General features: G+C 35.0%; 1 protein-coding gene and 1 long non-coding RNA gene across 2 annotated transcripts; both read left to right on the top strand.

The window, feature by feature from the left end:
• Window positions 1–4,861: 4,861 nt before the first annotated feature.
• LOC123544280 (protein sidekick homolog) lies at window positions 4,862–7,805 on the top strand. The gene is made up of 4 exons (XM_053534389.1): window positions 4,862–5,039; window positions 5,530–5,856; window positions 6,935–7,219; window positions 7,633–7,805. The coding sequence occupies exons 1-4, from the start codon at window positions 4,898–4,900 to the stop codon at window positions 7,803–7,805; spliced, it is 927 nt and encodes a 308-aa protein (XP_053390364.1). The 5' UTR covers window positions 4,862–4,897.
• Window positions 7,806–11,262: 3,457 nt separating this feature from the next.
• Window positions 11,263–22,001, top strand: LOC123544281 (uncharacterized). Its single transcript, XR_006685087.2, has 3 exons — window positions 11,263–11,348; window positions 16,189–16,334; window positions 21,915–22,001. It is a non-coding gene; the product is annotated as an uncharacterized LOC123544281 (long non-coding RNA).
• The last annotated feature ends 764 nt before the right edge of the window (window positions 22,002–22,765 follow it).

Here is a 22,765-nt window from a genome sequence, read left to right as displayed (position 1 = left end):
AAGTAGGGATAGCCTTAAATTGGGAACTTCAAAATTTCAAAGAACTACTTTCTAGGATACAACGACCCGGAAGTACTTCTATACCGGGGTGACACCTAAATCTTATCAAATTTTTAATTTAGCCAAATTTTTCCCACAAATCTTGTAACTTAGGGTTTTGCGAGAAAAGTTACACAAGACATTGTCATCGCAAAGAAAATTTTGTACCGCAGAAACATTTCAAACATTAGACCTACCTTGCGGAGAAATTGGCTCGGAAACAGGAATTTTGAAGAAAAAAGGCACATTACAAAATTTGCCTTCCTTCTAAAAATTTCAATCAGATTTTCATGAAATCAACTGTGATATCACTAGTTAATGCTTATAGTATGTTTTATGGAACTTTAAGCTTATTTATTTTGAAAAATGATGTATCAAAATGAGTATATACTTTAAAAATATGCAATTTTTAGTAAAAAATGCATAATTTACCCACTACAATTGCAGAAAAATGAAACTTTTAATGATTGAAAGAACCCACAAGCAAACACCAATATGTGATTATATTTATGACAATTGCTGGAAGTAAAACAGACCAACACATCACAGACTATCTTAAAGTGAATTATTTCTTCGACTAAGCCAGGCAATGCCTGAAACGTCAAATGCAAAGCCGATCTGCACCATCTTGGAAGCAGGCAAGTGCGGAAGGTCAAGAACTCCAACTGGAGCCAGACACAGCTCAGGGTACTCCTGAAACTGTCAAGCAGTTACTGACAAGGCTACAGTTCTGACTAAAGACATTAGGACCAGAGTGAAATGCACCGGTGGAAAATGAAAATCGCTTACCGAAAACTAGCCGTCATTCTGCGGTGTTACACTGGGAATCACAGCTTCTGCCCGCTCGACTTAATAGGTTGGTCTGGTTTATGGGTAGCTGCTGACTGGTTGTTTGATTCTAAATTCCTACTGACGTATGGAATTCATCGCCTGCAAATGACAAAAGAAAGATCGTGAACCGGTGTCGGCCTTTTTTGAGAAACAACTGAGTGTGTGTGTGTATAGTTCTAAGTGTGATCAGGAACACCTGTAGAAAAAAGTGACATAATATTCACAGATTGGTACCATCTATCATGTCTTTATCATTCTGATATCAACTGGTTCAGGAACTTTACAGGAAGTCTGTCATTAAAACACTGCAACTGAATAATTTTCTACATATATGTTAGCTGAAATAGTGAAAAGAATATTAAAATAAGTATTACCAGACAACCTCTTTCAGCACAAACAACAAAGTATCTGAAATGCACATTTAAAAGAATTGAAACACATAAATGCTATGAAAAAACAACATACAGAAAAACATGAATAAAAGTCCCAACAGGAAAAGTCCTATCTAAAGAATGAAGTAGAATGAATCGAGCAAAACTGAAATACAAATACCGTCAAGTTGTGTTTCCAGTCGGTACCAAGACAAATACATATTAAGGAAACTGCACGAGGCCGACCCAGGAAATCAGCCCGGTAAAATAGTTTCTTAGTAACACAGACCTGCGTTGTAAACCTGAAAAGCAAATCAGAATAGAAGCATCCCATTCAAGGCAGAATGTGTCTGACGACGGCCTGATGCGGGCTGAAGCTGAAAGCTCGGAATATGTTCTAAACTGAAAAAACAAATGAATAAATAAAATAATACACAAACAACAACAACAGCAACAACTATTTTATCACACTGAAGCAACCTCCATGTAATTCCCTGTGTAATACAACTAATGTCCTGTCAGTGTAAAGAAAACTTGTTATACATTAATTATGCCGACAAATGCACTCGGCACACCGGTAAGCAATGTCCTTCAATGCCAAAATGCCGGTAGCACATTGAATTTGACTGAAATGAGAAAAATAATTATTTCGTGTAATATTAGTCATGCGTCTCATACGCAAGGGAACGAACATTCACGCAATTTCTTTATATCATATATGAGACGCCTGCTGACTGGCTTTAACATCAGTGTAATAACACCGTGACTGGTTCGGGATCCAGGCCCGACAAGCATTTCTGAGTCTCTCCGACTCTTGTTACGAAACCGACTATAGCCTCAATTAACCCATCCGGTCCAAAATGTACAGCTTCCATACATACGACACTGTTCCTCCACGGTCTATTGCGGCACTATGTAACATGTTCACATATATATACTTATAAATTCTTCGGAAAAGAGACCCTATGCGAAATAGATTTTTTTTTTTTTTAAATTTAAGAAATTTAAATTGATATTTTTTTCTTAAAATTAAAGTGAAAAACTATGTGTCTTCTTTTTATACAGCCTTTTTAAAGCTTCCTGCTTGTTCAGTGTCTTTGCACTACAGTAGAAGACTGACAAATCAAGAGGAGACAACTTTTACTCAAATTTCAAAGAAAATTCAACTACTGAATTTTTAAAATTTGAATAAAATTAAAAGTTCACAAACCTTGGACATATCCTTTTAACCACTGATTTGTATTGTTATCAGCTACTAGTGTGTGAAGTTTCATGACTGTAAACCTATGGTTGCTGAGATATTCCACTTTCTGAATTTGCCATATAGGTGTCGGCCCAGTACAATTTCTCCTTCTTTGCTGTATAGTAAAACAAGCACTTTTGGACATGGATTGTGAATTTCACAACAAAATTGCAGCATTGACAGCTCTGTATTTCTGAAGAGTAATACTATCCTAGTCAATATATCACAGAAAAACACCATCATCAACGATGAACGTTTTTGCTACACATCAAAGTATCTAGTCCATGTTTAAATTTCCCACTGACATCTGTCATGGCCACCAGTCTGGTGTATTTTTTTAATCCTTCCGCACAGAAATGTAATCCTGAAAAAACACACATAAAACAACTGTTAAAGACATCAGAAATGACAAAAAAATTACACAGTATCAATAAATACATTTGGAATATAACATGTCAAAGTAGGGATAGCCTTAAATTGGGAACTTCAAAATTTCAAAGAACTACTTTCTAGGATACAACGACCCGGAAGTACTTCTATACCGGGGTGACACCTTATTCTACGTTTTCCGGAAAAATGACGTTACGCCATCACTTCCGGTTGATCAAATGTGCAGAACTACCTTAATTGCTCATTTCAAGATAATCTAAGACATCATTTAAGTAATACATTATATAACGTCTCAGATGCTTTAATATCAGATGTTTACTTTTGAAAGATAGTAACAGTGTAATTGAAAAAAAAAAAATTACTCACGAGTTGCCATTAATTGATTTTCATTTCCGTACGCCGAAACCAGGTTTTACCCTATGTTTTCCAGAAAAATGACGTTACGCCATCATTTCCGGTTTATCAAACGTGCAGAACTACCTTAAATATTTTCAAAATTACATATAAGTATCTGAGACACACAAAAACGCCATGTCATATCTGAAAGCATTTAATATTTCATCTCTAGTTAATCTTGTTTTGGTAAAAAAATATAAGGGTAGGTTTTCCGGACACACAGAACACTCAAACACCATCAAACAGGCAGAATAAATCATTATTCTTTTTAATGGTATTCCCTTGTTTTATACAGAATATAACTTATTTTTACGACTTTTAAAAATTCGAATAAGGACGCCAATTAAATGTAATTACATCCTTACATAGATCGATTTTCTTAAAATTATCAAGAACGTGTCAAAATGTATGAATAAAAGCATTTTTGTTTTATCTATAGTGTCCCCACGTCAGAAAATAATGAGGTGAGGGGACACATAGATTAGCCCTTGTTCGTACTTCGTCCGAATATGTGCCGTGCATGTCTCAAAAAGTATTTGACCCAGAGTCATTAAAATTCACAGGATTGTTATACAGCCCATTTAGTTGTTAACTCTGTCTTTTAATGAGATTTCATATAGCCAGACCAGAGTAATGACCATTGACCTAGGCAAAAATATGCATAAAAATGGTTTAAAAGTTTGTGCCGCGTGTATCTCGAAAGGACTTTGACATAGTAAAATTATGTGAAGTTGTCCGTCTGGTGTTTTGTTTGATATTTCACTAAGCAAGACCTGAGTTATTACCCTTAACTTTGTCAAATATTATGCATAAAAGGGCATACAAATTACTTTTACATATATCTTAAAAGTATTTGACTAAGAGTCAACAAGCATAAGCTGGTTGTTATATAGCATGTTAAGTTTTGCAGATGTCGCCGCTTTCTTTGGGATTTCACTCAGTCAGACCAGAGTTATGGTGTAGACTTAAGTGAAAAATACGCATAAAGTGCATAAAAATTGGTGTTGCATAAAACAGTATTTGACGTAGAGTGGAAAAGCATTAGAAGATTGTTATTTAGCGTGTGAAGTGTGCACAGGGTGTTCTGTTTGGGATTTCACTCAACCAAACCAGAGTTATGGTCTCGACTTGTTGAAAAATACGCATAACGTGCATGAAAATTTGTGTTGCAAATATCTTTGAAACATTTGTCTTGAGTTATGAAACCATGTACAGTTAAGGGAAGTGGTGGCACCAGTGTGACAAACATTCTATTTAATTAATTGAATATGTTGGTGTTGATAAATGATAAATGTATCATTATTTAACCGATTTTAACTTAAAATACTAATTGCAAGTGTTACGTGAATGTAAATTATATGATATGGATATTGTTAGAAGATCTCAAGTTGAGTTGAAATGTTACACTTACCAGAACAATGCCAATGCATTATTCAAGTTTTTCCTTTTGCTGTAATTACTGATATGCATTGTTTACACGTGTAATTTGATAAATACTCATCAATATGATATCCCACAGTCTCTTCTACTTTATTACAAATTCTACTCAATTTGAAATATAAATTTTACTTCGGTTTAGGAAGTTGGATTTTCAGAACCTAAGTTATGTCAAGGCGCTCAAGAAAGCATGACAATAACTGATGGAAGAACACCGTTTGTTCAAACGGTGGAAGGCCTGCACCCGTACAGAAAGTACAGTGTTACAGTTCGGGCGTATACCAAATGTTGGGGAAAATACACATGGCAACAGCTGAAGACTAAAACTGCTGGTAAGTTCTTAAAAGTAAAATCACAATGGCCGCCACGTGGAGTATCTGTATCAGTGCTTTATGCGTTTAATCGTTTGCGGGGAAAATAGCCCTTATTAACATAAATCAGTTTCCTGCTTTTATTCATACCTCTGACATACAGCTCTAGGCCAGCTAGCTTTTTTATTTAACATTTCAGTTAATAGCACTGTGAGTTCATGTTCATATCACAATCTGCAAATTTACACAATGTCATGATAGAATCTAACGAATATTTTCAACAATATGTTTGTGCATACACACAATGTGTTCATATCATGATGACGTGGATTATATGACGTCATCACGTCATCAATTTACTGTTCAGTTTTATGATCAATCGATCTGATAAAATAACGTCGGTACAGGTATCCATTTTGTTCAGATTTAATTTATATTAATAAGCAAATATGATGAGTCGATGTTAAAATTCTTGAGAGTGTGTCTAAAGCTTAGTGTTACAAAATTACAGTTCCGGCAGCGCCACCGTCTAAAGAATTTATAGATTCCACCGAAGACGTAATTATAATAAAACTGCAATCGCCGAAGGAAGAAGACGTCAATGGTTTCATAGAAAAATATACAATTAAATATGCATGGAAAAATAAAACCTGTTGGAATTCTGAAGACGGCGAATTAATTGAGCAGAGTATCTCTTACAATAAAAGTGATCTGTCATATCGCTTGTCAGCTTTACGTCCTTACTGGTATTATAATATAACAATGAGTGCGTCTACATCTGAGGGAGCAGGACCCTATGGTTGGTGCGACGGCTGCTATCTGAGGACTAAAGAATCAAGTCAGTATAAAATATCATTTTTCCTATAATAATTTCCGAAGAATCTGTCTTTTGGCATATATCTAAGCTTCTAGGTTTGAATGATATCTTATAAGAAATTTGATTGACGCACAATTTTGCCTTGATTACGGTTTTGAAAAGTTTCCAAAACTCGAGATTAATGTTGTTTCAATAACTAATAATCTTGGCTACATCTGAAATTGTTTAATTTATAACAGACTGTTTTGAAATTATTATAAAATCCAATTTTAAGTTTTTCACCAAACGTCCGAAAACAGCAGACGAGAGAAAACAAAGTCCAAAGAAAGAAGAGACTGCTAGAGTACCAAATGGCATCAGAATCAGGCGATAAACATTCATTCTGTTGTCAATGGCTGTCGGACATTCCGTGGTTAGGTTTCGATAACGATTTTGACCTGTAATTATGTTATAAGAATAGCAATAGTAATATGTTCACCTACATGAGACAAAAAATTAAAAAATACAACTTTTCATTACGGGTAAAACAGTTATTCTTTCGTGACCCCTACTTTTTCAAACGTTCCAAAGTTTTTGCTTTAATTGGGCCTTTGATCCATCTTAAAAATTCTGGAATGAACACTGAACAAACACGCAGGATAAAAAAGCTTTGTCCAGTTAGATAGGGCGTTTATGTATTTTTCTTGGTTACCATAGTTCATATGGGTCTTATACCGTACATTTAATGGCCAGCCTATATTAATAAGACTTGTTCTTATAAACTGATAACCGGAGTATGTCGACAGGAGGTCAAACGTCTTTCCCCTGAATTCTTAGTTATTAATAATTATAATTTCTTGTTTCGGAGGGACATCTGAATTTGATGAAAACAGGGCCGAAGTAATATATATGAGCCCAGTGTCATGTCATATTAAAAGGTCAAAGGAAGAACTTAAACCAAACCAAATCAGACAGCGTATTTTTTGGCAATATCCTTAAAATAGTTTGATTCGAATTCTATGTAACTGGAACATTAACAATGTCGTGAATGTGCTAATCAAATATGTTTGTACTTGAATGCACATATTTAACTCTAAATCAGATTTTGTTTACATTTCAGCGCCTGGTGAAATCGAACATCTAACTGTGCAAACATCTGCTGAGTCGGGGAATTTGGATTGGTCACCTCCATGCCGACCAAACGGCATTATAACCAAATATACAATAAATATTCGAAATGTTGACACAGATGTAAGCTGGACGAATAACACTAGTTCAAATGAGACACATTACACGATAAGAAATCTTTTACCATATAGCAACTATACTGTTAAGATTGCTGCAAACACCAAAGAAGGTCCTGGGAAATTTGCAAAAGAAACCAATCTGCGGACAAAGATTGCTAGTAAATACTTAATTTTTGTTTGTTCCATAATTGTTTTGAATAACGCCAATTGTTGTTGCATGTTGTTGTTGTTGTCGTTGCTATTTCAATTCATATCTGATAGTGCCAAGTTGGTTATGATAGGTATTACCAATACATGATTATTTATCAAACATATATGACAGAATGCAATTTTATACATTTCAATTTTTGAAAGGCCTGATAAAAGTCGTAACAATTAACATTACGAATGCTTTGTATTTTATAGCAAAGTTTCAAATATTACAATAGATAGGCCATACTTATGTAGGAAAATGCAGTCGAATGCACATTTTGGATAATTTCTAACAAATAAGCGAATTCATGAGACGAACCGATAATAAGTAATCATATCAAAGCCAATTGTTTTAACTTTTCAAATGTGTATATTATAGAGCCGTGGACGCCGTCAGACCCTAAAGCCATTACAAAGAGTGCAACGAGTCTTAACGTTACTTGGAAAACACCAAACTTATACACGGGTCCTACAAAATACACTGTTACTATCATGGGTATAAAAAACGTGACTATAAAGATAAAACCTTGCGAGACAGGGTTTGGTGAGTGAGAAACAAAGTTTGTTCGTTGTTATAATTGATTCAGGTAGTCCTGGATATTTTATGCCCTCTGAATCTAAGACCCGGAATACATATACTATTTGAATTGCCCGTCCTTCTGTCCGTCCGTCAGCTTTCTTTTGTACTCAACGTTTTCCATTTTGTAATTACTTGAAGTGAATATTCGGAGATTGTTTTGACTTTCATGTTTCACTTTTTAGCTCACCAGAGCCAAAGGCTCAAGGTGAGCTATTCTGATCACTCACCGTCCGTCGTCTGTCGTCCGTTGTCCGTCGTCTGTCGTCCGTCGTTCATAAACTTTTACTTTAAACGACATCTCCTCATAAACCACTAGGCCAATTTCATCCAAACTTCACAGGAATGTTCTTTTGGTGAAGTTCTACAAAAACTGTTCAAAAATTGAATTCTACGCAGAACTCTGGTTGCCATGGCAACCGAAAGGAAAAATTAAAAATCAAATCTTCTTCTCAAAAGTCGGAAGCACTAGAGCTTAGATATTTGGTGTGAAGCATTGCCTAGTGGACCTCTACCAAATTTGTTCAAATCATGACCCCAGGGTCAAAATTAACCCCGCCCCAGGGGTCACTTGATTTTTTCATAAAACCAGAAGCCCTAGAGCTTAGATATTTGACATGTAGCATTGCCTAGTGGACTTCTACTAACACTATTCAACTCATGACCACGGGGTTAAAATTGACCCCGCCCCATGGGGTTAATTGATTGTACATAGACAAATCTTCAATTTACATAGGAAAATCTTCAAATATTTTCTAAAAATAAACCAGGAGGCCTACAGCTTAGATATTTCACATGTAGCATTGCCTAGTTGACCTCTACAAAATTTGCTTAAACATAACCCCCGGAGTCACCCCAGGGGTCACTTGATTTTACATAGGAAAATATTCAAAAAATTTCTAAAAATAAACCAGAAGGCATAGAGTTTAGATATTTCACATGTAGCATTGCCTAATGGACCTCAATAAAATTTGTTCAAGTCATGACCCTCGGAGTCAAAATTTACCCCGCCCCAAGGGACACTTGATTTTAAATAGAAAAATTTTCAAAAAATTTCTAAAAATAAACCAGAAGGCCTAGATCTTACATATTTGACATGTAGCATTGCCTAGTAGATCTCTACAAAAGTTGTTCAAATTATGACCCCCGGGGTCAAAATTGACCCCGCCCCAGGGGTCACTTGATTTTACATAGGAAAATCTTCAACAATTTTCTAAAAATAAACCAGAAGGCCTAGATCTTACATATTTGACATGTAGCATTGCCTAGTAGACTTCTAAAAAATTTATTCAAATCATGACCCCTGGGGTCAAATTGACCCCGGCCCATTGGGGTCACTTGATTTTACATAGGAAAATCTTCAACAATTTTCTAAAAATAAACCAGAAGGCCTAGATCTTACATATTTGACATGTAGCATTGCCTAGTAGACTTCTAAAAAATTTATTCAAATCATGACCCCTGGGGTCAAATTGACCCCGGCCCATTGGGGTCACTTGATTTTACATAGGAAAATCTTCAACAATTTTCTAGAAATAAACCAGAAGGCCTAGATTTTACATATTTGACATGTAGCATTGCCTAGTAGACTTCTAAAAAATTTATTCAAATCATGACCCCTGGGGTCAAATTGACCCCGCCCCTTGGGGTAACTTGATTGTACATAGACAAATCTTCAATTTTTTAACAAAAATAAACCAGAGTTTAGATATATCACATGTAGCATTGCGTAGTAGACCTCTACAAAATTTGTTCAAATCATGACCCCCGGGGTCAAAATTGACCCCGCCCGAGAGATCACTTGATTTTACATCGGACAATTTCCAAAAATGTTCTAAAAATAAACCAGAAGGCCTAGAGAGTAGATAATTCACATGTAGCATTGCCTACTGGACCTCTACAAAATTTATTCAAATCTTGACCCCCGGGGTCAAAATTGACCCCGCCCCAGGGGTCACTTGATTTTACATAGGAAAATCTTCAACAATTTTCTAAAAAGAACAAAAGACCTAGAGCTTAGATATTTGACATGTAGCATTGCCTAGTAGACTTCTACAAAATTTGTTCAAATCATGACCCGTGGGGCCTAATTTACCTCTCCCCATGGGGTTACTTGATTGTATATAGAAAAATTTTCAATTTTTTTTTTAAATAAACCAGAAGGCCTAGTTTAGATATTTCACATGTAGCATTGCCTAGTGGACCTGTACAAAATTTGTTCAAATCTTGACTCACCCAGGTTCAAATTGACCCAGCCCCAGGGGTTACTTGATTGTACATAGGGAAATCTGCAAACATTTGCTAAAAATAAACCAGAAGGCCTAGATCTTAGATATTTGAAATTTTACATTGCCTAGTAGACTTCTACAAACTTTGTTCAAATCATGACCCCTGGGGTCAAATTGACCCTGCCCCTTAGGGTTACTTGATTGTACATAGAAAAATCCTCAAAGTTTTCTCAAAATAAACCAGAAGGCCTAATCTTAGATATTTGACATGTAGCATTGCCTAGTAGACTTCTACAAAATTTGTTCAAATCATGACCCCTTGGGTCAAATTGACCCCGCCCCATGGGGTTACTTGATTGTACATAGAAAAATCTTTAAAATTTTCTAAAAATAAACCAGAAGGTCTAGAGCTTAGATATTTCACATTTAGCATTGCCTGGTGGACCTCTACAAAACTGTTCAAATCTTGACCCCTAGGGTTAAATTGACCCAGCCCAAGGGTTACTTGATTGTACATAGGGAAATCTTTAAACATTTTCTAAAAATAAACCAGAAGGCCTAGATCTTAGATATTTGATATGTAACATTACCTAGTAGACTTCTACTTTGTTCAAATCATGACCCCCGGGGTAAGATTGGCCCCGCCCCAAGGATTACTTGATTGTACATCGGAAAATCTTACAAAAATATTCTAAAAATCAACAGTTTGACATATGAAACATGTAGCTCATATTACTCAGGTTAGCGATCCATGGTCATCATGACCCTCTTGTTATGTATGGCTCTCTTTCGACTTAGAAGTATTACAACTACATCAGAACAGTGTGTACTCAACTACTATAATTCCAGTTTCCATTCATGCGGTCTGGAATTTCATCTCTGATTAATGTCTGGAATTAGGGTCTTGTTAGGAACTTTATTTCTATAATCTGTCAAGCATTTTCAGAAGACATATGTCATACAGTTTTGATATATTTCTTGTTTATTAATCAATAATTGCATAAGTTACCATTAAACCATTATCTAAGAGTTAAATATCCTTTAAATCTATACTTATATGTGTGAGATTCCTTTCTAATGTTCATTAGTGTCAACTGCTGATAGATTTAATTCAAAATATGTTTTTGCAGATATCAAATTACAAGTATCGTGTATTTTCAGATTTCAAAGCTACTGAATGCATAGTGACAGGTCTAGATGAGTATTGTAAGTATAACATTACAGTGACTGCAACTACCGATGCGGGCAGCTCATCCTCTTTAACAGTAACAGGACAGACTGCTGAAGCTCGTTAGTTTTACTCATACTTATTTCATTTGAAAAAGCTTAAAGGTGCCTTCTTGTTGAAAATCGCCCCTGCAATTTATAAGAGTATACTAAATTGTTATCAAAGTACTGCTAAATCTCTACTGACCAATTGTTTCAACAGGAAAGTTATTTTCAAACCTCATTTCCTACCCAAAAATTGAATATCCTTATTGTCAAAATAAAGTTTCTTTTATCTATGTGCATGAGAGTTTTAGGGACTGTCATGTTTAGTTTAGTCAACCTTTTTATTTCATCAAACTTTGGCAATTTTTCTTTATGTCTATCTAACTTGTTTTACATCAATACGATGACTTTTTCAATTGATTCTAGTTTTCAAGTATTGTTCAAAATAGCCAAACATTGACATGTTTTGACTGTACTTAGATTTAAATTTATAGCATCATTTTCTTATTGTATTGTGTTACACCGAAACATATGTTGTTGTTTTCTAGCACTCAGGTGAGTTTTTCTGATCACTTGATGTCCGTCGTCCGTCGTCTGTCGTCTCTCTGTCTGTCGTCTGTCAACATTTAGCTTGTGTATGCGATAGAGGCTGTATTTTTCAACTGATATTCATGAAATTTGGACAGAATTACTACCTTGATAACATCTAGGTCGAGTTTGAAAATGGGTCATCTGGGGTCAAAAAGTAGGTCACTAGGTCAAATAAAAACACATTGTATTTGCGATAGAAGCTGTATTTTTAAATAAATCTTCATGAATTTTGGTCGGAATGATTACCTTGTTAAAATCTAGGCCGAGTTTGAAAAAGGGTTATCCGGGGTCAAAAAATAGGTCACTAGGTCAAATCAAAGGAAAAGCTTGTATATGCCGTAAAGGCTTTCTATTGATCTTCCTGAAATTAAGTCAAAATTATAACCTTAATAAAACCTAAGCAGAGCTCGAAAAGGGTCCATCCGGAATCAAAAAGTAGGTCACTATGTCAAATTAAAGAAAAATCTGTTTGCTATAGAGGCTGTAATTTTCAATTGATCTTCATGAAATTTGGTCAGTGTAGTTGCCTTGATGTAATCTACTTTGAATTTGAAAATTGGTGATTTGGAGTCAAAAATTAAGTCACTAGGTCAAATCAAATAAAACCCTTCTGTATGCGATAGATGCTGTATTTTTCTATTAATCTTCATGAAATTTGGTCAGAATAATTGTCTTGAGGAAATCTAGGTCAAGTTTGAATATGGATTATCTGAATCAAAAAGGTAGGTCACTAGGTTAAATCAAATAAAAACCTTTTGTATGCGATAGAGGCCGTATTTTTTAACTGATCTTCATGAAATTTTGTCAAAATGATAGCCTTGATAAAATCTAGGTCAAATCTGAATATGGGTCATCTGGGTTTTAAAACTAGGTCACCAGGTCAAATCAAGGAAATATCTTGTGTATACAATAAGGGCTGCATTTTACACTGGATTTTCATAAAATTTGGTCAGTATAGTTGCCTTGATGTAATCTAGGTCAAGTTTGAATATAGTAAGTCTGGGGTCAAAATCTAGGTCACTAGGTCAAATCAAAGGAAAACCTTTTGTATGCGATAGAGGCTGTAGTTGTCAATTGATCTTCATGAAATTTGGTCAGAATGATAGTCTTGATGAAATCTAGGTAAAGTTTGAATGTGGGTCATCTGGAAACAAAAACTAGGTCTTTGGTCGAATCAAAGAAAATACTAATTGATACTTATTGCTCCAATTTTAATGATAATTAAGCTACGTATTTTCTTCCGCGGTAACTCATTAAGCATAAACACGCATAACGATTCTGCGGGATTTGGTAATACATTTGCGCATATGATTATGGTGACTAATTTTATGCCCTTTTGTCACAAAATAGCAAATTTGATGTTCACAAATTCAAATAAAAACTGGTATTAACTTATTAGCCAAATTATCCATTAATTACCATATCCGTTTAAAAAAAACCTTTAAAATCATTGCGCTAATAACAAATTTATTGCGCTGTGCATTTTATTAATTGAATTGCGCATGCTTACCACGCTTGCGTAACACCGAGCGAAAGACAAAATATAGTTTCTGAACATACTGCTACCGTTGTATTTTATTGAGTCGGGTACCTCTGAAAGCATTGGGATGCCTCTTACCAAAGAGTTTACTACAGCGATGAAATAAAATTATGACAGCTTCATTTTAAATGACCCGAAAAAGATATGTGAAGTACGTTAATTCTTCCGCGAGACTTCGCGGATGAATCCTATTTACATTCTGGACACTTGTCGGCGAACACGCGTGACCTGTTTATAACAACGCTTCTACGAGTTTGCGTGGGTTGAATTTTGCAGTCAGTAAGCGGATAAATTATCGGGAGAAGAAGCTCTTACTAGTTTGTTTAATTACTACTGATTTTAAAAATGATTTTATTTCTTATTTTTCGAGAAATAAACAAATCGGCGAAACATTAAATTGTATTTTCTTGTAGTTTTTGAATTCGAAAGTAGATCGTTTATGTTTGACTGCTTTGACGAAACGAAACAACTTTTATGAAATGATTTAAATAAGAGGTATTTCACCGTAAACTTCAATGTCAGATACTGCCAATTGCCGCTAAACTTCGTATCATCACAATTTGTAAAACATAGTGTTGAAACTGGAGATTTAGGAAAGTGTAATTATATCCGGATATAATATATTTGGTAAATATCGTGCTGTGTTATGAAATTTTAATATTCAAGTAACAGACATGATAGAAATTATTTTAACAGAAATGATTCTAGAATTTATTTTTATAACAGAGTGATAATTTTATCTTAAAGTTTGAAAGTATCTATTGGTCTTTTTCAGTCTTTGGTAATAGTTTCAATATACTTTCCTTTTTTAAATTTGATAATTCTCCTTTTCCATACGAGAAATTTAAGGAGTCTGTAAGTTAAGTTTTATTTCGTTCCAATAGAGTTTCATATTATTCTTTTGCTTGCCCGCCAGAACCGGGAGTTTCGTTGTTTCTAATATCGAGTAATGCTTGTTTGCACTCGGTTTCCGCCAATAAACCCTAACATTTTTCCATTTCATTCATAATTTGTTTATATTCTGATCCAAAAAGTTTTTTATTTGTTTGATTTTGCTCATGTGATTCGTATAAAGTTCTGTAATGGTTTACTTCTTCTTTTAAAGTCTCGTCATTGCTTTTGTGATTTGTAATAAATAATGTAGAACTATCTCGAATCACTTTAAACTTTATATGTAGTATTAAAATGGTCGTGCCGCCCGTGATTTTACAGTTTCCTCAGGACACTAGAAAGTTTCTGTTTTTTATGTTTCTAATTCTTACGTCCTTCCAAGTAAACACATTGAACAACACAATTCCAGTTTACTAGTTTTTTTTTCTTCTCTGGATCATTTGAAGTCCATGTGAAGTGTTTGATATATTATTACTGTACTACTCTACTGAAATTAATGCATTTGTTCGTTTAAGCTCACCAGAGCAAAGTGCTCAAGGTGAGCTGTTGTGACGGGTCATTGTGCGGCGTCCGTCGGCGTTCGTAGTCCGTCGTTCATCGTCCGTCGTGAGTTGTCCGTCAACATTTTCCTTGTGAACATTCTAGATGCAACATTTGTGACCCAATCTTTATGAAACTTGGTCAGAATCTTAGTCTTGATGATCTCTAGGCCAAGTTCGAAACTAGGGTGAAAACCTAGGTCAGAAGACCAGTTCAAAGGAAAAGCTTGTGAACACTCTAGAGGCCACAGTTATGACCCAGTATTTATAAAACTTTGTCAGAATGTTTGTCTTGATGATCTCTGGGAAGCTGGGTGATGTGGTGTCAAAACCTCGGCCAGTAGGCAAGATCAAAGGAAAAGCTTGTGAACACTCTAGAGACCACAGTTGTGACCCAATATATATGAAACTTAGTCAGAATGATTGTCTTGATGATTTCTAGGTCAAGTTTGAATCTGGATCATGTGGGGTCAAAACCTAGATCACCCTGTCAAATCAAAAGAAAAGCTTGAGAAGACTTCAGAGGCCACAATTTTTATCCAATATATGTGAAACTTTGTCAGAAAGTTTGTCTGGATGATTTCTAGGTCAAATTTGAAACTAGGTCATAAACAAGGACACCCGATCAAATCAAAGCAAACCATTGTGAACACTTTAGATGCCACAATTTTGACTCAGTCTTTATGAAACTTGATCAGAATGTTTTGTCTTGATGATTTCTAGGTCAGGTTTGGTACTGTGTCATGTGAGGTTAAAATCTAGGTCACTATGCCAGATCAAAGGAAAATCTTGTCAACACTCCAGAGACCACAATTTAAGTTTGAAACTCATGAGAATAAATCAGAATGTTTATTTTGATAATCTTTAGGTCATGTTTGAATCAGGGTTATGTGGGGTCAAAAACTTGGTCACCCGGTGAAATCAAACGAAAAGCTTGTGATAACTCTAGAGGCCACAGTTGTGACCCAATCTTTATTAAACTAAGCCAGAATGCTTATCTTGATGATTTCTAGGTCAAATTTGAAATTTGGTCATGCGGGGTCCAAAACTATGTCAGTAGGCCAGATAAACTCTGGTTAGCGATAGATTTTTAGATAATGTTTGTCCTAAAGTTCGTTTAAGAAGCGCCCTATCCGGGCTGTGTTCTAGAATTCGTCTGCAAACATGAGGTTCTGTGTACAAAAATATATATGACAGACAGGAGAAGTATATCGCATTCACGACATAAGTAATTGAAGTTTATTTATGTATGAAATACCTAATACATGAAAGTAAAACAGCTAGGATTTCAAATCCATGAAAAAAACTTATTATTTTTTAAAAGCTACTTCAAATGAAATTTTTATTCCCCTAACAGTGCCTGGTAGTATTCGCCGCTTGAGTCTAAAATCAGAGGATGATGTTACTAAAGAGAGATCTGTAGAGGTAACATGGATTCCACCAAAAGAAAGGGATAGAAATGGAATCATCCAGAGATATTATATCGAATTCAAAAGCAATGATGTATGTATATAAATTATGCGCCAATATCAAATACGCAAACGCAAACAGTAACCATTGCATCACATTATCCAAAATATTTGGATACGCTTTTATTAGCTCACCTGAGCACAAAGTGCTCGGGGTGAGCTATTGTGATCGCTCACCGTCCGGCGTCCGTCCGTCCGGCCACACTTTCCTTTAAACAACATCTCCTCCTAAACCACCAGGCCAATTTTGATGAAACTTCACAGGGATGTTCCATGGATGGTGTTCTTTAAAAGTTGTTCAAAAAATTGAATTCCATACTGAACTCTGGTTGCCATGGCAACCGAATGAAAAACTTTAAAAATCTTCTTCTCAAAAACCAGAAGCCCTAGAGCTTAGATATTTGGTGTGAAGCATTGCCTAGTGGACCTCTACGAAGTTTGTTCAAATCATGACCCCATTACATAGGAAAATCTTCAAAAAATCTTCTTCTCAAAAAACAGAAGCCCTAGAGCTTAGATATTTGACATTTAGCATTGCCTAATGAACATCTACTAAAGTTGTTCAAGTCATGACCCCGGGCTCAAAATTGACCCTGCCCCAGGGGTCACTTGATTTTACATAGGAAAATATTCAAAAATTCTCTAAAAATAAACCAGAAGGCCTAGAGCTTAGATATTTGACATGTAGCATTGCCTAGTGCAACCTCTACAAAATTTGTTCAAATCATGACCCCGGGGTCAAAATTGACCCCGCCCCAGGTGTCACTTGATTTTACATAGGAAAATCTTCAAAAAATTTCTAAAAATAAACCTGAAGGCCTAGAGCTTAGATATTTCACGTGTAGCATTGCCTAGTGGACCTCTACAAAATTTGTTCAAATCGTGACCCTAACCCAGGGGTCACTTGATTTTACATAGGAAAATCTTCAAAAATTTTCTAAAAATAAACCAGAATGCCTAGATCTTTGATATTTGACATGTAGCATTGCCTAATGGACCTCTACTAAAGTTGTTCAAATCATGACCCCGGGGTCAAAATTGACCCCGTCCCAGGGGTCACTTGATTTTACAAAGGAAAATCTTCAAAAAATTTCTTAAAATAAACCAGAAGGCCTTGAGCTTAGATATTTGACATGTAGCATTGCCTAGTAGACCTCTACAAAATTTGTTCAAGTCATGACCCTGGGTCAAAATTGACCCCGCCCCAGGGGTCAATTGATTTTACATAGGAAAATCTTCAAAAAATTTCTAAAAATAAACCGGAAGGCCTAGAGCTTAAATATTTGACATGTAGCATTGCCTAGTGGACCTCTACAAAATTTGTTCAAATCATGACCCCCGGGGTCAAAATTGACCCCGTCCCAGGGGTCACTTGATTTTACAAAGGAAAATCTTCAAAAAATTTCTAAAAATAAACCAGAAGGCCTAGAGCTTAGATATTTGACATGTAGCATTGCCTAGTGGACCTCTACAAAATTTGTTCAAATCATGACCCCAGGGGTCACTTGATTTTACATAGGAAAATCTTCAAAAATTGTCTAAAAATAAACCAGAAGGCCTAGATCTTAGATATTTGACTTGTGACATTGCCTAGTAGACTTCTACAAAATTTGTTCAAATCATGATCCCCAGGGTCAAATTGACCCCGCCTCATGGGGTTACTTGATTGTACATAGAAAAATCTTCAAAATTTTCTGTAAAAAACTCAGAAGGCCTAGAGCTTAGATATTTGACCTGTAGCATTGCCTAGTGGACCTCTACAAAAGTTGTTCAAATCTTGATTGTACATAGGGAAATATTCATAAATTTGACCCTCGGGGTAAAATTGGCCCTGACCCAGGGGTTACTTGATTGTACATCGGAAAATCTTCCAAAAAAATTCTAAAAATCATCAGTTTGACATTTGAAACATGTAGCTCATATTACTCTGGTGAGCGATCCAGGGTCATCATGACCCTCTTGTTTAAAAGAATTTTTGAAAAAACATGTGCTTTAGAAATGCGAATTATGGGACATGCAAGACATTAAAAAGGAAAATTTGAAATTTTGCAAATCGAAAGGATGAAACCGTTATTTACGACATACGTTGAAATTCACCAAAGGAGCAGCATTAAAGGCCGGAATATTGATGCTTGAAGATACGGACCTTATTAAAGTAGAAACATCACAGGTTCGTGTGACTGTTGTATCATAAATATTTATGACCCTTATTTGCAAATTACAAAGGCCAAAAGGTCAGGCATAGAAACAGATATTTTTACATATTTTTCTACAAGGCCTCGCCAAATTAAAAAGTTGTTCATCAGATAAGCCGCCCGTTTATTTTCAGAAACACATTTTTGGCTTGCGCTTGTCCTATTGTAAAAAAAAAAGATCAAGCGCCAAGATATTTTGGTGCACTGCATTTTACGGACTTAAAAGTGTACAAATGCTTATAACTTCAGTCCCAGATTATTCTAAAATAAACTTTAATCGCAATAAATGCAAACTACGCACACATCGTCAATTATACCATTTTCTTCAAATGTTTACCGAATTGTGCTGCTACCAAAAAAATCGGATTCATTTCATTGAAAATCGGATGAATAACATATTATTTTATTTGATAACATCAATCTTCATTATTTTGGTAAGGGAAACTAGGCATTCCCCATTTCTGGTTTCTGTTTTTTCCTGACCAAATTATCAGCATTTGTATACGAAAGTGTGTAATGTAAGGCATTAACGTTCTGAGTTGTGTTCAGACCAGTTTAGATTTTCAAATTTTCCATGTTAATATCAATTTCAGACTTTAATTGAGACTTTATTTTAGTAAATTTAATGATAAGTCCGTTTAAAAAAGTTTAAAGTTAGAAAAAGAGCTTCCGTAAGACAGCACGCTCGTCTTTGCTTAGTGTCTGACTCCAAATTAGAGATTAGCCAGTGAACGGGGTATAATAGTCAAAAGCTTTGAAAGTAACAGAGCTATTGGACGTTTTATAAAACTTAAACAAAACTATTCTAAGGTAAAAAGAGGCACAAATCTGTCAAATTTTCTGAGATATTGGGATTGTTTCTCCTGGTGTAGACTTTGATCATAGTAAATAACCATTTTAACTATAAAGTTAAAAACTTTAATAGTAACAGAGATATTTGATCAAAAACTTTAGAACCTCGAGCTAAAAATGCTACATTTTTCATAGCAGTAAATAGTCAAGTCACACACCTTTGTCATGATTATGGTTTAATGTTATGCATTGTTGCATATTAAAAAGTCTAGCATGGCTCGATTTGATCAAGTTTTGTATAGTCTGCAATTAACAACGGCTGACGCGCGAACCGATATGAGAGTATTATGACGTCAATTTTTGACGTCAAATCGCCGCATGGCGTCCGATACAATTACGCTCCTTGCGTAATTGAAGTCCGGCATGTCAGAATGAAAACAATCAATGCCTTCTTGTGATTTATCGTCTAATTAACAAATGTTCATCGTTCAAATGCTTCAGTATCTAAACAATCGGGCTGGCACCCTCGTGGTTCAATTTCTTTCTTAGTTGAACTCTCAACCGTGGTACATCAGACGAAGGCTTTGAGTATTTGCTAATTCTCTGACATTATTTTCAGAAGCATATATTTTTATTACACTGTTTTGTATGCCCATGTTATTACTTTATGAGTTTGCTTTGTTGTGCAGCTGCAGGTCAAGTTTTTCAAATCCAAGGTGAAAGGGTTGTACATTTTATTTAAAGGTCTTAATTAGTCAATTGAGAGCCAGATCAAGACAAATATATTTCTTTTCTCTTCGCTCGCTCCTGATTTTCTCAAAAAAATAAATACTAAAAAAAAAATATATTTTTCGCTCGCTGCCTCAATTTTTCAGAAAAATAATCCGATGAACATCTTATCAATTTGGTGTTACATAATGATCACTGTGTTTATAACATACTTGATTACATTAACCCATTACCTTGGGTCTTGTAAAATCATCCCTTGGATATGGTGCCTTCTTTTTATTTTTTATTTTTTGTCAGGTCCTGTGATACGCAGACTCCATAACTTCAGATCCCCTTTCTAAATTCCAATTTGTCTGGTTCTGCCCATTGTTTTCCTGTTTGGGGCAAACCCATTACTTTATCTGGGGACAAACGCCTCAATGGAATTACACGCCTCAATCCATGTATCATCGAAGGTTCCATGTTCACCGCCGTTTGAATACATCTGCGGATGTCTCTAAATTGCTTTTTGTACTTTTAGCATGTGCAAATGTTGAGTTCTGTTCAACCCGGCACTAGAGGGCGTGGACGGTAGCATGCATTTCCACTACTATATACCGTCCATGAACAGGCTCAATCAAACCGAGCCTGCAACATTTTCGTTTATGTCGTGTTGAGCGACCTGTGAAGTTTCCACTTTTTCTATTACATTTATAGATTTAAATAGATTTGTACCCAATAAACAAATGGTACACGCATAGTACGGTCGTATATTAAAGGGTTTAAATTAATAGAATACATACAGCATTTATAGGAACACAAAGGTGTGCATACCGTTTTCTACGAGAAAATAGTAAATTATTACAACAAAAATAAAGGCTTATTTTGTAGGTATGGCAAGATACTGATTTTTTTTCCCATTTTTACCCCTAGAGTACGATTTTGCTGATTTACAAAATTGCAGAACACTGTTTATTTTTTTGACTTTTGAAAATTGGTTGAAGTCGTAAAATAGATAAATTTATCTGAAGCTATGTTTAGTTTTCGTTAATATTTCATTTGCCTTTTATTGTTCTTGGTGTACGTAAAAATTCAAAGAGAAACTTTTAAGTAGTTTTAAATATATGCAAATTACAAATTTACGGATAAGCTGTTGCGGTATCATATATATAGCATGCTTATTATGTTATGGAATAAAAGCATACACGCAATACCAAATGTAATATGTACATATGAGTATTATTCAGACACACCTTTTAACCAATCTAAAGGAAATACCGAAAGGTTTGGACGTTTGTAGTTTCTTTCCGTATCATTTTAACAGAATCAGTCACATCATTTGAAAGAACATTTTATGAAATTTCTCACTCATTTAGAATAGAATATTATTAAATTTGTGCATTAATGTTGTAGTTTTTTAAAAAAAATGGGTAGGGGTTGTAAAAGAATTTTACACTGTTTATATTGTTGAACTGTTCAACGTATTGTTTAAATGTTCAAAAAGCGTTAGAGGTTTCGATAATTGTGTATATTTAGGATTTCTCGTAAAGTTAGAGGCAATGTTTCTATCTTAAAGACATTTTAACCATGTAACAGATCACACATATATGCTAAAAACAGTAATGGTTTCCATTAACATACATACAACGTGATTAATGATGGAGGGCTTCTAATATAATAGAATACTATTTTAACTCTCAATGAATGGAACACAATATTACAAAACAGTAAATACATACAAAAAAGAGAACAACAACAACAAATATCCTCTATCTCCTTTGAAGGAAAATTGGTATTAGTTTTAGAAACGACAAGATTTATGTGTTTGCTTAACTAGAATATTATCATATTTTAAAAGTTTATCATATATGCTTTATATATTATTTCATAAGCTTAAAAGTAAAATATGTTTCTTTCAGGGTAAAACAGTCAGTTTTGGCACAAACAATATTACGACTAACTATTTTTATCAAGGCATGTTTCCTGGTGTGTACTCTGTCAAGGTTAGTGTATATTTTTGTAGGAATTTTAAATATATATCATATTGTAGTATTAATTTGCTAGGAGAATGTAGGCGTGTTTATATTATGGATTCTTAGTATTAGTTAGTTTTAGTTCAGAAAAAATGTGATCAGACGCCATTAAGTAACCATAATGTATATCGAATAGCAATGCAATATTTGACATTATTATTTATAAAATTAATACCAACTAAAGTTTGCAAGATAATTTCTATGATAAATATGACTGCTTTTGGAATTAGTTCTGTCAGTAATTGCAAAATAAGTGGCTTGTGTACGCTGCTGATCACCTTGAATAACTCACATGGTCAAGCTGCAAGTGGAATACCTCTTTTTAGTAAGGGCAACTCAATAGGGAGAATGCAGATCTACGGATCGTAGAGTCACGAGCAGGCTTGGCGTATGTTCTCTGTGACAATTTGATAAAAAGAATTGTTACTGAAATTATTCGTCCTCCAACACTGATACATGTTGGGAAATTAGCAATAACCTTTGAGAACAAGCTTGTACAGAATCCAAGAACACTGCCCAACGGTACATAAATGAAATACTGTAAAACGGCGATAAACCCAAAATAAGCAAACGGGACAACGTATGGATATGCATTTAAACTAGGGTCACTCGCTCGCCGCGGATTTTGCTTTTTTCCGCGTTACCACCAGCACAAATATTTACTCTGAGTGGAAAATCGCGATGCTTTTTTTTCAATGATTCACTAGTGAATCTCGATGATTTAAATAGACTCCACG

The sequence above is a fragment of the Mercenaria mercenaria genome, unplaced genomic scaffold, assembly GCF_021730395.1.
Source record: "Mercenaria mercenaria strain notata unplaced genomic scaffold, MADL_Memer_1 contig_3646, whole genome shotgun sequence".
Lineage (NCBI taxonomy): Eukaryota > Metazoa > Mollusca > Bivalvia > Venerida > Veneridae > Mercenaria > Mercenaria mercenaria.
Note: the sequence above shows the minus strand (reverse complement) of the source record. Positions and strands in the feature narration are given on the sequence as shown.

What these genes read in the sequence shown, in the direction of transcription:
- LOC123544280 (XM_053534389.1), top strand. Translation starts at nt 4,898, where the DNA reads ATGACAATAACTGATGGAAGAACACCGTTTGTTCAAACGGTGGAAGGC. An exon ending in GCTGAAGACTAAAACTGCTG is followed by an intron (nt 5,040 to 5,529) that starts GTAAGTTCTTAA and finishes ACAAAATTACAG; the next exon opens with TTCCGGCAGCGCCACCGTCT. An exon ending in TCTGCGGACAAAGATTGCTA is followed by an intron (nt 7,220 to 7,632) that starts GTAAATACTTAA and finishes TGTATATTATAG; the next exon opens with AGCCGTGGACGCCGTCAGAC.